At 45.8% G+C, this 15,069-nt stretch overlaps 1 protein-coding gene across 1 annotated transcript in view; it reads right to left on the reverse strand.

Annotated features, from left to right (window-relative positions):
* The window catches only part of LOC121540249 (cytosolic carboxypeptidase 6-like), a 499,145-nt gene that overhangs the window by 9,115 nt on the left and 474,961 nt on the right, over positions 1 to 15,069 (reverse strand). The window contains exons 10-11 of the mRNA XM_041848977.1: positions 13,395 to 13,547; positions 12,007 to 12,169 (exon numbers count right to left, since the gene is read on the reverse strand). Coding sequence (XP_041704911.1) covers positions 12,007 to 12,169; positions 13,395 to 13,547 — 316 coding nt within the window. The remainder of the gene's footprint in view (positions 1 to 12,006; positions 12,170 to 13,394; positions 13,548 to 15,069) is intronic.

Raw genomic sequence — 15,069 nt, forward strand, 5'->3', positions numbered from 1 at the left:
TCTGTGTATAGTTAAAATACTATTCTTGTGTATAGTTAAAATACTATTCTTCTCTTGTTATGTTAGAAGAGCAACATATCTTAATTCTAGCCCCCCTCTGAAGTGAGCTCTATAATTTTGAGGATTCTTTTGAAGACAAAATAGGCCTATTCGTCCTCCATACAGAATGACTGAATCTACACTGAACAAAAATATAAACGCAACATGCAACAATTTTAAAGAGAGCTACAGTTCATATAAGGAAATCAGTTAATTGAAATAAATAAATTAGGCCCTAATCTATGGATTTCACATGGATGGGAATACAGATATGCATCTGTTGGTCACAGATACTGTACCTTAAAAAAAAGTAGGGGTGTAGATCAGAAAACAAGTCAGTATCTGGTGTGACCATTTACCTCATGCCGCATTTGTCCGTAGCTTATGCCTGTCCATACCATAACCCCACGCCACCATGGGGCGCTCTGTTCACAACGTTGACATCAGCAAACCGCTCACCCACACAACCCCATACATGCAATCCGTGAAGAGCACACTTCTCCAGCGGGCCAGTGGCCATCGAAGGTGAGCATTTGCCCACTGAAGACGGTTATGACGCCAAACTGCAGTCAGGTCAAGACCCTGGTGAGGACGACGAGCATGCAGATGAGCTTCCCTGAGACGGTTTCTGACAGTTTGTGCAGAAATTATTAGGTTGTGCAAACCCAAAGTTTCATCAGCTGTCCGGGTGGAGGGTCTCAGACGATCCCACAGGTGAAGAAGCCGGATGTGGAGGTCCTGGGCTGGCGTGGTTACACGTGCTCTGCAGTTGTGAGGCCGGTTGGACGTACTGCCAAATTCTCTAAAATGACATGGTAGAGAAATTAACATTCAATTCTCTGGCAACAGCTCTGGTGGACATTCCTGCAGTCAGCATGCCAATTGCACGCTCCCTCAAATATTGAGACATCTGTGGCATTGGGTTGTGTGACAAAACTGCACATTTTAAAGTGGCACTGTATTGCCCCCAGCACAAGGTGCACCTGTGTAATTGTCATGCTGTTTAATCAGCTCCTTGATATGCCACACCTGTCAGGTGGATGGATTACCTTGGCAAAGGAGAAATGCTCACTAACAGGGATGTAAACAAATTTGTGCACATCATTTGAGAGAAATAAGCTTTTTGTACGTATGGAACATTTTTGGGATCTTTTATTTCAGCTCATGAAACATGGGACCAACACTTTACATGATGCGTTTATATTTTTGTTCAGTATATATAGATATATTTTAACCTACAGTGCTCTCCAGGAGGTTATCCTAAGAGGTCAAGCTACACCAGCCCCTCCAGCCACTGGGAGACCACCATCTGTCATATATCCTTGACATCTTCATTTTGACCTCGGGAAAGTTTTGTGTTACCCCTTGATCAACAGAAATGGCGCCAGGGCAAACGCATGCTCTGAGCAATGACAGAAATAGCCCAGGATCCCGTGGAGTGCAGATGGCCTCTCAGCTTGTGATGTCACATTTCACATCTATTACAGGAAGTTGGTGATGGACGGCCGTTTCGGAAGGAGAAGACTTCATCTGCATCACAGCTGCAGGCGGGACACTCCAGCAACCTGATTGGCTGCTGGCCCATTGCCAAAGGCAACCAGAGCGGTCGGGATGGGCTGCTAGTGGCAGGAAGTGGGACTCTGCCAAAGCACAACTTGCAAGTTCCAAAATATTAACTCTACACACCAGGCAGGAAGAAAAGGTGTTGCATAATCAAGGGGTGTGGAAGTTTGGCATCCCTTCCTGTGCATAAAAAAAAAAAATTCAAGTAATTTAACTGACACAAAATGACACATTCCACTTAGAACACCTAGACAGTACATTTTTCCTTTCAGAATGAAGGCACACATCAGAATTTCTCTTTTACTATAAAAGCTTCTTCCAATTCCTTGTCTCCATAAAATAAGGCTGCACAATATAAGTAGGTCCACTGGCACAGTCAGGCAGAGAATAAGCCTTCCCTGAAGGACCTGCCCTGCCAAGATGGACAATATCTTCCTCTTAGGCTAATTTCTATACTAAATCTCCCTCCATGGAGATAAACGCAGGACATGAGGAAAAAAGACTGGACACTAGACAGCTGGCTCTGAACTTATTAGCAGTCCATTCTACTGTAATTCACAGAGAGGACAGGCCAGAGAATACAGGATGTCCTTATGAAACAAGGCAAGAAATTGGGTGGTAAATTAGGGTGAGTGCTTCATCGCGTTATCAGATGGAGAACAGAACAGGGGAGGTAGACTACAGTAGATCTCAGAGAGGAATTATGTGTGTGTGTGTAGCTTGTTGGTTAAGGTGATGTGAACTCATCTTTTGGTACATTTGAATGTCAGGTCAATGAGAAGGGGAGAGTTGTGCTGGATCTACAGTGGGGCAGAGAGGATGCTGCTGCAGCGTTGGAAGGAAGCAGCCTCTCTCTCTGTCATTAGATCGTGAGGGGCTTTAATATCTCTTCTATCCATCCTTATAGGATCGATAAAGGCCTTTGTTGTGAGTCAAGGATGAGCCAACATGGGGCTGGTGAGGTGATGAGACAACAGGGAAATGGACACTACACATTAGCTACGACAGATGATTTGTTTACCAGGCTGTTTATCTGCTTTCAGTGTCATGCGCCCAGTCTAAACAGACAGACAGACGGACAATGATTCCCCAATGACAAGGAACAAGACACCAGCATCCACAGCAGACCATCCCTAACAAGAAAACAAATTAGGGACATCAGCACCATCAATACCATCAAGTGACAGGCCTGTCACCATGGTGTCACAAAGAGCCAATTAACAATGCTAATTAAAACAGTAAACAGCGGTGGACAAAGGAAGCATGTTTTCCCCCCGCAGCTCAACTATGCTCAAAGACCTTGTGTCATTTTCCTATAGGACAAAATCAACAAAACATCCATCTCCAACAAGAGGACACAACCAGGTAGTAAAGTTCTAGAACTTTGTAGCTAATGTGTAAAGCTTCATTCATTTGACATACAACACCTGTTCCCCCTATAGACTTATGGCTCCCTCTTACAGACATCCAGACACAAAACACAGGCATCCATGCAGTAACGAAGACACACACACGTGTGCAGGGTCATGCACACGGAAACACACACACACACACACGCGCACACACACACACACACGCACACGCACACGCACACGCACACACACACACACACACACACACACACGCACACGCACACACACACACACACACACACACACACACACACACACACACACAGCCATCAGATAGGGGCCCATCTTCAGCAGACTCCTAATCGGGAATGACAGCAGTGATATGGAGTAGCCCAGAGTGCTGCAGGTCTGGGGTCTGTCCAGTGTCCGTTGCCTAAGAGGAGCAGAGGGCTGGCAGGCAGCAGATTTGGCCAGTGGCTAGATTGGTAAGTACGTACACAATGATGTCCATCTCATGCCATAAAGCTCTGAGGCGCTGGCTGAGTTGTATCAGATGACCTCTGTCTATTTAATCTGTCTGTCTAAAAGCCAGTAGGGATGGTGATGGAAACTTCATTTCATTAAACTGCGTCACGAGTCTCAAGTCTCCATGTGTACTGTCATGTAAGACAACTAATAGGGTTTTGAATAGCACAAAATTAATCATTGCATTTGTTTGAAGATAAAAGTAAGCCGACACTGTGTGATTTAAAGGGGGGAAAGAAAGAAAGGAAGGCAGCAATAGAACAAATCCCACCACATCACATGGTGAATATATTTTTTATAACTGGGGGAGCATATTTGCCCTATAGCCATCATTTGCATACTTGTCACTGTCCATCAATTATGTCTCACAATCAGCGAAGCCTGAAATGTTCAATTGGCAGGTTTGGTATTCAAATGTCCCTGTGTGAGTCACTGTCCCATACTTTGTGTGTGCCAATGTCATACTGTTGTCAGAATGATCTGCTAGACTGCAGCTAGCTGTCAGGCCGTGCCGTCTTCAGGCAGGGAACCAGTGGGCTGGTGATTGATGTTGAAGCCAGGAGGAACCACCGAGCTGTCCGGTTCCACATTGTGCTCCTCGTGATGTATCAATTTATGTGTACGGAACGTCTTCAAGCCAGCACTACACTTAAGTGAGGCAGCAATACCAAACTAAGGGTTTGACAACATGGCTGTGCTTGAGTGAAACTTTTACGGTGAGACCCAGGGATAATAGGTATTTCAGGAGCCGTCTGGAGCCTAAAGGACAGGGGGAAATGGCACACAGCCGGAACATGGAGCAGTCTCTCTTCAGTGGATCAAAGTCCAGCGCTGGACTTGTTAACTTGTCAAAGTAAAAAGGGCAACACGTAGCTGCCTGTCACCAGTGGCATATCTGGTCATATGACACAGCTAGTGCTGGAGTTCATCGTCCAATCAACCCTCATCATCTTACTTTGAATAAATGGAAGGCATTGCGTAAAGTTTTATAAAATACCAAAAAGTGGGAAGATTTGAAAGAGTACTTGCTCTCCCAGTAAAAGCGTCAAGCTGGGTTTTGAATAAGGTCCCAGATTCTCTCAACCTTCACACTGGCTGGTCTCTCTGTTAATGATGCTTTGTCATTACAGTGTGTATACAACATATCATAAAAAAATATGTTTGATGGAGAAACTAGAATAACCTGAAAACCCCCACAATAACCTAAAGGACAAAGTAGAATAACCTCGACACAAGGGTAAACTAAATGTGCCTGCTCTGTCCTGCTTCAGAGATATTACATATACTTGAAGTACCACATAACTTTTGAAGAAAAAACGTTTTCATTTATTTGAAGAAAACAGCTCCACAACAAAGACTTCGAGCAAGAGGCTGGTATTGTACCTTCATCTAGATGAGTGCTCATCTCCTCACAATGTTGCCCATACCCATCCACGAAGAGCCATAACAGACCAACACACAGAGACTAGACTCAGAGGGACACCAGTCTTATGAAGCCTCTATGGAATCGTCCCAACATTAGAACAAAGCAAATGCCACAGTGAATTCTCAGCAAGAAACATTATTTCTCTCCATTATGTGTGAGATTACAGGTGGTGCTAAATCATTAAACGACAGAAAAATTCCAACTGCTCTGGCAGGGAACATTCACAGCTTGTCATCCAATATAATGAGTCTTTAAGACCTGGGTGACCATACACAGGGGGAAGGAAAGGAAGGACAAATCTGTGGGATTGAACTATTTCCCATCCTGCACTGTGAGAAGCTCCCTCTCTGAGGCCCTCTATACTGTGATAAAGGTCCATGCTGCTAGAAAGGTTAAGATTTCAATTCTGGTGGCTACAATAGTCTCAGCAGCAGACCAGAGAAGGCGGGGTTAATTTGGGGGTCCAGGTAATTATTTATTTGTCATGAATTTGTGTTTAGAGCAGGATGGGGGTTGCAAAGCGTAAAGGTCTTTGTTGATGATTTGCACGCTCCATAGACCAGATCACTGGCGCGTAAAAGCGACATGGCTGGTTCCTTCAACCTGTCTGACCCCAATCTTTGCTCTACATGAAGTCCCCGCTGTCCTCTCCCTGCGTAACGCTGACACTCCCCATCCCCAGGCCCCGCCTCACTCAGCCCTCAGGCCTGTTCCTGCCTGACCTTCAGCAGGGCACCCCCCCCCATACCATGACTCCTCAGTCCTCCCCTCCACCTCCCCATCACCCACTACGCTCACCCCGCCATGGAATTACTATAAAATGCTCTGCCATTTAGATGAATACCTCACTTAATCCATCTTGCTCTCAGCCAGCAGACTTTAGCACAGAGAGACCAACAAAGACAGCCACTAAACACCGCTGTTCCTGAAGCATAAAGGAGGGGTGTGACAGGCTGCAGTAGCTCTGTTCTGTTTTCTTATCTCTTTCTTTAATCCCAATGCACAGCGACAGATAATCAAGGGACTTGTTATGCCATGGTTATTCTGCATAGCGGCCACCTGTCTATGCAGTGTGATGCTGGCTATCACTGTGGTTATGCTATGTGAATACATATTACAGAAGCATCTCTGTTCCAACTGTCTTCTCTATACAGCACGGCTGTTTTATGTGGGAAAACAAAAAATGGAACATTTTCAAGGAGAGGGGCATCATGGGTAAGTTATGACTCTTTCCACACACAGTAAATTGCTATTTTTTGTTTCCATCCCATCTTTGACACTTAGGGAAAATAATCTCCTGGCTACAGAGTAATTCTACATGTATGTGTTTCTTATTATAGAGAGCCAGTCAACTAGTCATTGGACTTGACAATTCAGTGAAACACTAGGTGGGGAAAAAACACTGAGTGAAATGAGAAGTTTTGAAGATGGCGCTGCATTTGATAGCTGTGTGATTTTACATCATATTTCCGCCATCATTTCCTATGACCAAAAACAGCTTCTGGACATCAGAACAGCGTGGATGTACTGCTCATTCTAGACCAGGCCCTAATCCCCAGGCCTCGAAAGAGGAAGAGACGGTACAAGAGAGGCAAACAAGTGGCTCCCTGACCAGACTACGTCGATGAGTAAATAAACCGCCTCTACCCTCCGTTCTATTGACTCCGCCTCTACCCTCCGTTCTATTGACTCCGCCTCTACCCTCCGTTCTATTGACTCCGCCTCTACCCTCCGTTCTATTGACTCCGCCTCTACCCTCCGTTATATTGACTCCGCCTCTACCCTCTGTTCTATTGACTCCGCCTCTACCCTCCGTTCTATTGACTCCGCCTCTACCCTCCGTTCTATTGACTCCGCCTCTACCCTCCATTCTATTGACTCCGCCTCTACCCTCCGTTCTATTGACTCCGCCTCTACCCTCCGTTCACTAGAGAACAACATGGACAAGCTCCGTTCGAGACTATCCTATCAACGGGACCAGAATAACTATAATATCCTATGTTTCTCGGAGTCGTGGCTGAACAAAGACTATGGATAATATACTGTACATCTAGCTAGTTTTTCTATGCATCATCAAGACCGAACGGCAGCTTTGGGTAAGGATAAGGGGGGAGGTGTGTGCCTCTTTGTTAACAACAGCTGGTGCGCATTCTCTCATATTAAGGAAGTCTCTAGGTTTTGCTCGCTTGAGTTAGAATACCTCATGATAAGCTGTAGACCATACTATTTACCAAGTGAGTTTTCCTCCACGTTTTTCGTAGCTGTCCATTTACCACCACAAACCAATGCTGGCACTAAGATTGAGCTGCATAGGGCCATAAGCAAACAAGAAAATGCATATCCAGAGGCAATGCAAGGAAACTGAAATCCGTCTTACCTCATTTTTAGCAGCATGTCACCTGTGCAACCAGAGGCAAAAAAACACATACAAAGCTCTCCCTCGCCCTCCATTTGGCAAATCTGACCATAACTATATCCTCCTGATTCCTGCTTACAAGCAAAAACTCAAACAGGAAATACCAGTGACGCTCTTAATTCAGAAGTGGTCCGATGAAGCGGATGCTAAGATACAGGACTGTTTTGCTAGCACAGACTGGAATATGTTCCGGGATTCATCCGATAACATTGAGGAGTATACCTCCTCAATCACCGGCTTCATTAATAAGTGCATCGACGACGTCGTCCCCACAGTGACCTCACGTACATATCCCAACCAGAAGCCATGGATTACATAAAACATCCGCACTGAGCTAAAGGCTAGAGCTGCCGCTTTCAAGGAGCCCCCAGGTGGTGAGGGTATGCAACAACATATCCGCCACACTGACCCTCAACACGGAGGCCCCTCAGGGGTGAGTGCTTAGTCCCCTCCTGTACTCCCTGTTCACCCACAACTGCGTGGCTGCGCATGACTCCAACACCATCATTACGTTTGCTGATGACGATGGTGGCTTGCCTGATCACCGATAATGATGAGTGTGGTGCCAGGACAACAATCTCTCCCTCAACGTCAGCAAGACAATGGAGCTGATCCTGGACTACAGGAAATGGAGGGCCCCCATCCACATCAACAGGGCTGTAGTGGAGCAGGTCGAGAGCTTCAAGTTCCTCGGTGTCCACATCACTAAGGAATTCTCACGGTCCACACACACCAACACAGTCATGAAGAAGGCTGCTCAGGAGGCTGAAAAGATTTGGCATGGGCCCTCAGATCCTCAAAAAGTTATACAGCTGCACCATTGAGAGCATCTTGACTGGCTGCATCACCGCTTGGTATGACAACTGCTTGGCATCCGACCGCAAGGTGCTAAAGAGGGTACCAGTACATTACTGGGGCCGAGCTCCCTGCCATCCAGAACCTCTATACCAGGCGGTGTCAGAGGAAGGACCTAAAAATGACCCAAGTCATAGACTGTTCTCCCTGCTACCGCACGGCAAGCGGTACTGATGCAGCAAGTCTGGAACCAACAGGACCCTGAACAACTTCTACCCCCAAGCCATAAGACTGCTAAATACAGTGAGGAAAAAAAGTATTTAGTCAGCCACCAATTGTGCAAGTTCTCCCACTTAAAAAGATGAGAGAGGCCTGTAATTTTCATCATAGGTACACGTCAACCATGACAGACAAATTGAGAATTTTTTTCTCCAGAAAATCACATTGTAGGATTTTTAATGAATTTATTTGCAAATTATGGTGGAAAATAAGTATTTGGTCACCTACAAACAAGCAAGATTTCTGGCTCTCACAGACCTGTAACTTCTTCTTTAAGAGGCTCCTCTGTCCTCCACTCGTTACCTGTATTAATGGCACCTGTTTGAACTTGTTATCAGTATAAAAGACACCTGTCCACAACCTCAAACAGTCACACTCCAAACTCCACTATGGCCAAGACCAAAGAGCTGTCAAAAGACACCAGAAACAAAATTGTAGACCTGCACCAGGCTGGGAAGACTGAATCTGCAATAGGTAAGCAGCTTGGTTTGAAGAAATCAACTGTGGGAGCAATTATTAGGAAATGGAAGACATACAAGACCACTGATAATCTCCCTCGATCTGGGGCTCCACGCAAGATCTCACCCTGTGGGGTCAAAATGTTCACAAGAACGGTGAGCAAAAATCCCAGAACCACACAGGGGGACTTAGTGAATGACCTGCAGAGAGCTGGGACCAAAGTAACAAAGCCTACCATCAGTAACACACTACGCCACCAGGGACTCAAATCCTGCAGTGCCAGACGTGTCCCCCTGCTTAAGCCAGTACATGTCCAGGCCCGTCTGAACTTTGCTAGAGTGCATTTGGATGATCCAGAAGAGGATTGGGAGAATGTCATATGGTCAGATGAAACCAAAATATAACTTTTTGGTAAAAACTCAACTCGTCGTGTTTGGAGGACAAAGAATGCTGAGTTGCATCCAAAGAACACCATACCTACTGTGAAGCATGGGGGTGGAAACATCATGCTTTGGGGCTGTTTTTCTGCAAAGGGACCAGGACGACTGATCCGTGTAAAGGAAAGAATGAATGGGGCCATGTATCGTGAGATTTTGAGTGAAAACCTCCTTCCATCAGCAAGGGCATTGAAGATGAAACGTGGCTGGGTCTTTCAGCATGACAATGATCCCAAACACACCGCCCGGGCAACGAAGGAGTGGCTTCGTAAGAAGCATTTCAAGGTCCTGGAGTGGCCTAGCCAGTCTCCAGATCTCAACCCCATAGAAAATCTTTGGAGGGAGTTGAAAGTCTGTGTTGCCCAGCGACAGCCCCAAAACATCACTGCTCTAGAGGAGATCTGCATGGAGGAATGGGCCAAAATACCAGCAACAGTGTGTGAAAACCTTGTGAAGACTTACAGAAAACGTTTGACCTGTGTCATTGCCAACAAAGGGTATATAACAAAGTATTGAGAAACTTCTGTTATTGACCAAATACTTATTTTCCACCATAATTTGCAAATAAATTCATTAAAAATCCTACAATGTGATTTTCTGGATTTTTTTTCTCATTTTGTCTGTCATAGTTGACGTGTACCTATGATGAAAATTACAGGCCTCTCTCATCTTTTTAAGTGGGAGAACATGCACAATTGGTGGCTGACTAATACTTTTTTCCTCCACTGTAGTTAGTTAAATAGTTAACCAATAGCTTCCCGGACTATCTGCATTGACCCTTTTGCACTAACTATTTTGACTCATCACATACGTTGCTGCTACTGTTTATTATCTATGCTGTTGCCTAGTCACTTTATCCCTACCTATATGTACATACCTACCTCAATTACCTCGTACCCCTGCACATCAACTCGGTACTGGCACCCGTGTATATAGCCAAGTTATCATTACTCCTGGTATATATACTCCTCGTGTTTTTATTTTTCTATTATTTCTCTTTTTTTTCTTTCTGTATTGTTGGGAAGGACCCGTGAGTAAGCATTTCACTGTTAGTCTACACCTGTTGTTTACGAAGCATGTGACAAATAACATTTTATTTGAAGTTACAGCATCAATCACAGGCTTTACAGACTTTTTGATATACACAAGATAAATAAATAAATAATCAAATAAATAAACAAAGAAGTGAATGATTCCCTGTAAATAAGGGTGGCTGGCAGTGAGTTGTCTACAGTGTGACAGAGTGATACCAGGCAGGCATGGCCATAGCTACACAGAGCTGAGCCACACACAGACACCTCACCCTCCTGACACTAGAGGGCACTTAGGCTACACATAATATCTCCTCTCATCTCAGGCAATCTGGGCACTGCACAGTACACTTTCTGACTGTAGGCTGAGGCTTCACACCACTCTGGTTTTCTGCCTCTTCTCTATCCCATGGATCTGAGCTGTGTCTCCTCTTTTCCAACAAATGTTGTTAAGGTGGTTAAATACAAGGTAATCTGAAGGAAAACTTGAGTCTATAGAAAATGTCAATTTAACCCTGAATCCCTTTGGCGTGTACAAAACACTGTGCGATTAACAGGCCTGCTGTATTCTATTCTTCATCACAATAAAAGCAGAACATACATGCTCTCTACCTCTTTTGTAAACAAAATCAATGTGGCAGGTGCCGCCTCCCCACTGTCACTATGTATCTGTCGGAACATGAGAGCAAGGCAGCGTGATAGGGGCTGACCTGACTCATCCACACCTCAGCCCTGCACTGCCTGCCAATCGAGCCAGGCCTCCAATAATGATGACTCCTGGAATAATTAAGAAATCAATAGGCTCTCGTCTGGCCCTAAATGAGAGGTTGTTACTATAGGGGCAGGCAGCATGTGGATAAACGCTAGGTGATGGAGCGCCACTACAATAGCCTGACATTATCACCCTCAGCCCTCATTACTGGGCTCTACAGATGCCTGTTCTGTTGCCTGGTGTACAGACATCACTGGCCCAGACAACTGTACAGGGCTGGCTTTTGTCTACTCAGGAGCAGCATTGATTTGGAGAATCAGACCTTTTGTAGTCTGGGGTATCTCCCTTAAGAGGACACAAATGCAATCTGCCCACAGTGCCCAATCTCTGCGCACAGGCCGGGCTCTCAAGAAGAAATCGGATTCTGTTTGTGACGTGTTTTGGTGTCCACAAATACAGAAAACACTGTTGGTGTTTGAACACTGGTTTGCTGGCTCAATGACACAAGCCTTTCAATACACGAGGCAACAAGAAAACAATCTACAGAGGACTCTGTCACACACCTTCCTGGGACAGAACCTCACACTCAATATCCCTTTAAACCAATCTATCTATGCTGCAGCCTGCATCCCATGAGTCCCAGGCACCACAACACCACAATTCCCTGTGCTCCTGTTGCCTAACTTCTTCATGGATGGACAGGATGTATTGATTGAACTATCAATCAACTCTGACATCAATACAGCATGATTGCTATGGGATGTGAAGCTCAGAAGTTTGGGGAAGTTAGTGGAGGGAGGGAGAGATGGAGGAAACATCAGTGAGGTACACATGTTGTGTTCTCAATCTCTGTCTCTCCCTCTGATGCCTCCTCTCCTCTCCCCTAACAGCCAGCGGGAGAGGCAGGGAAGGTTGAGGGGTGGGGGTTGGCCACCTGGGGCCCCTAATGAGGACATTGAGAGAGAAGGATACAGGTGTCCTCTGTGTAGGGAACAGGCGCCGTGCTCCCTGCTGCCATGTAGCTGTAGAAGGACACCTCCAGGGTGTAGCAGTAGGACATGTCATCCAGTAGGCCGCCCAGGAAGCGCCTCCCGGTGCCAGCTTTCACCACGTCATGGTTAAATGACGTGTTGGACTGTGGGGGTGAAACACACTGTTAATACAGAGTGCATTCTACTATACCAACATTATAAATCAAATAAGATTTGATTAGTCAGAAAAGTGACAAAGTATATGTTGTAGCCAGATGTGGGATCTTAATTTGATCACCCTGTTGCAGGAGAACATTCCTGCAATGCAATGTATTTGAGGTTTAAAAAAGCTTCTGAAGTTTGTAATTTCCACTTTTCCCTTACGAAAAATGTATCAACCCCTACAAAAATGCCCATTAATTATAATCTACATAATAATTCACATTTCTTGTTGCTGCAGGATTATTTACCTGCTGTAGCAAACTGCCTCAAATTAAGATCTGTAGAAGTGTGTTGGTGAATTTCAATGCTTCATTCTAACAATGCCTATACAACTCATTGCAGTCTTGTTGTTATGCATATTAACATGGATTTTAAGTCAGCTTCAGTGTTATACATGATTCAGTCAATTTAGGCTGTTTCCATTTCCCTCTAGTCCACTCAACTTCAATGGAATTTGACCCCTGTAACTTAAATGCAGGCTTCCACTCCTGGCAGAACTTATTGAGTTCTATGACTATGTGCTTTGGGCAGTGCTGAATGGGCAGGAAAAAAATAGAGCACAGTAAGGGACATGACTTATGGCCAGCTGTCACCGCTATTGTACACACCCCAACGGAATACACACACACACACGCACACACACGCACACATGCAGGCACACAAACTGCAGTATACACTCGCCAAAGGTTAGCTCTTTATTAAAACAGCATAATAAATAACTGGTGGACAATTCGTTATGTATGGTGGGTGGCTAAAATCATTTTGGCTGTTGAAAGACTTTCCTTGTGTACTGGTGAAGAAAGTCTATGAGAGCTGTGAATGTGTCGCTGCACAGAAAAGGTTATTCTTCTGGCTATATGTAACTGGCACTGCTGCAAAATGTCACTTTGGCTGAGTGCTGAAGGTCAGTGTGGCTGGGAGGAGGAGGGAAACAGACTTCTCAAATATAAAGCTTCCACACCCAGCTGTATGATAGATCTCAGTTAACCTTGAGGTTCATACAGTCACTACCGTAGCATAGACAACTAGCTAATATGTGGTCTGTATTTCCTGTGGAACATACGTGAGATGAGTAGGGTTAGGATTGATATGGCCTGACCAGGGAAATCTCTTGGCCCTGCAGTACTTGTAAAGTTTACCCTGGTATGATTGATGTGAGGAACTTACGAAGGAGAAGTCTGGGGCGTTTTGGCAGAGGAGACGAGGGAACACGGCCTGTCTCTGGACTCTCTCCTCCTCCTCAAACACGTTCCCGTACATGAAGCCATTCATCATGGTGGAGTGGGCGTGCACGTCAATGTAGAACTCCAGACCCATCTTCTGTAAAGGCCACAGAGACAGACAGACAGACAGAGAGAGTGAGAGTGAGAGTGAGAGTGAGAGTGAGAGTGAGAGTGAGAGTGAGAGAGAGAGAGAGAGAGAGAGAGAGAGAGAGAGAGAGAGAGAGAGAGAGAGAGAGAGAGAGAGAGAGAGAGAGAGAGAGAGAGAGAGAGAGAGAGAGAGAGAGAGAGAGAGAGAGAGAGAGAGAGAGAGAGAGAGAGAGAGAGAGAGAGAGAGAGAAAGGGGCCCAGGGCAGTGGTGTCACAAATAGAGTGCTAACCTGCCGAATATACACCATTTACACATTTCATAGCCATTGCCATTTCCATCAAAATGTAAAGTTCTTGATTTTACTGAGACTCCTTGCCTACACTGTTTTCATATGCCCACAGCATGGATTCAACCGAGCACTAAACAACAACTAAGCTGTGTAACACAAATGCTTTGGTTGGCTGTGGAGGGCAGCTTCCTGGGGAGGGCAGCGGGAAGAGGCGGCATGGGAGTGCCATCTGAAAGACGACTCTCAGAGGTGGCAGAGCAGCAGAGGAGAAAGCACAGAGGAGATGACACACCTCCCACAGCGACAGAGAGAGAGAGTGAGATGGAGAGGGGGGGGTAGAATGATAGGATACAAGTCCTATTTTTATCCCCAGTAGAGCCCAGGGACAGAGCTAAAGAGAGGAGTGCCCAGGAGACGGGCTTGGTGGCCCCACACAGAGGAGATATGGAGACTGGCTGGGGGTGACCTCTCCAGATACAGCTGCACAACAATACAACAGTCCAGCCCACACACAATCAGGCTTTACTCAGACTACCAGGTACTGTAGCTGCACTCCTTCCCACACAGCAATCTGAGGAGCTGAGAGGAATACACTATGAGAACCAGCTGCCACACACTCAAGGACACACACACACACACCGCTACAGCGCCCCTCAGATCACATCTGCGTCAGTACACACCCCTCATAATTAATCCTGGCTTTATTTCAAAAGTTTGGCTTTAAAAGACAGAGATAAAAGCAGTGCAATATGGTGATAGACATTCTTCTAGGGACAGTCTTGTGAAAATCTCCTCAGTTAACAAGGCTGCACAGCAGGGGTGACACAGTGGGGAATAATAGTTCAGTTTCATGTTAGAGAATTGTAGAATGAAATTCCAAGCCAATCCCATGCTACTGTGGCCAGTGTATAAAGCTCTCTCTCTCTAGCCGTGGACACGGTGAAGCAGGTTTAATGAGCCCTCTCTCACTCTCACTCCCCCTGACCCCTCATTCTCCAGGTCAGCCCAGCACAGCCTCCTTTCCCTCCCTATCTCTCTCTCCTTCTCCTCTCATTACACATTCCAGACCGTATCTCAGTTCCCGGGGGTCGTCAGGCGGAAGGGAGGGATGGAGAAGGAGAGGGAGAAGAGGAAAAGGAAGGGGAGGGGGGAGAGGGCGATGCGATGCTTGAAATTCTGCTCACAGCCAAAGCAATTTCCTGGCGAGCGCGGTGCTGTCAGCTGCTCTGATGGCTGGCTGTG

The sequence above is a fragment of the Coregonus clupeaformis genome, chromosome 26 (genome assembly GCF_020615455.1).
Source record: "Coregonus clupeaformis isolate EN_2021a chromosome 26, ASM2061545v1, whole genome shotgun sequence".
Lineage (NCBI taxonomy): Eukaryota > Metazoa > Chordata > Actinopteri > Salmoniformes > Salmonidae > Coregonus > Coregonus clupeaformis.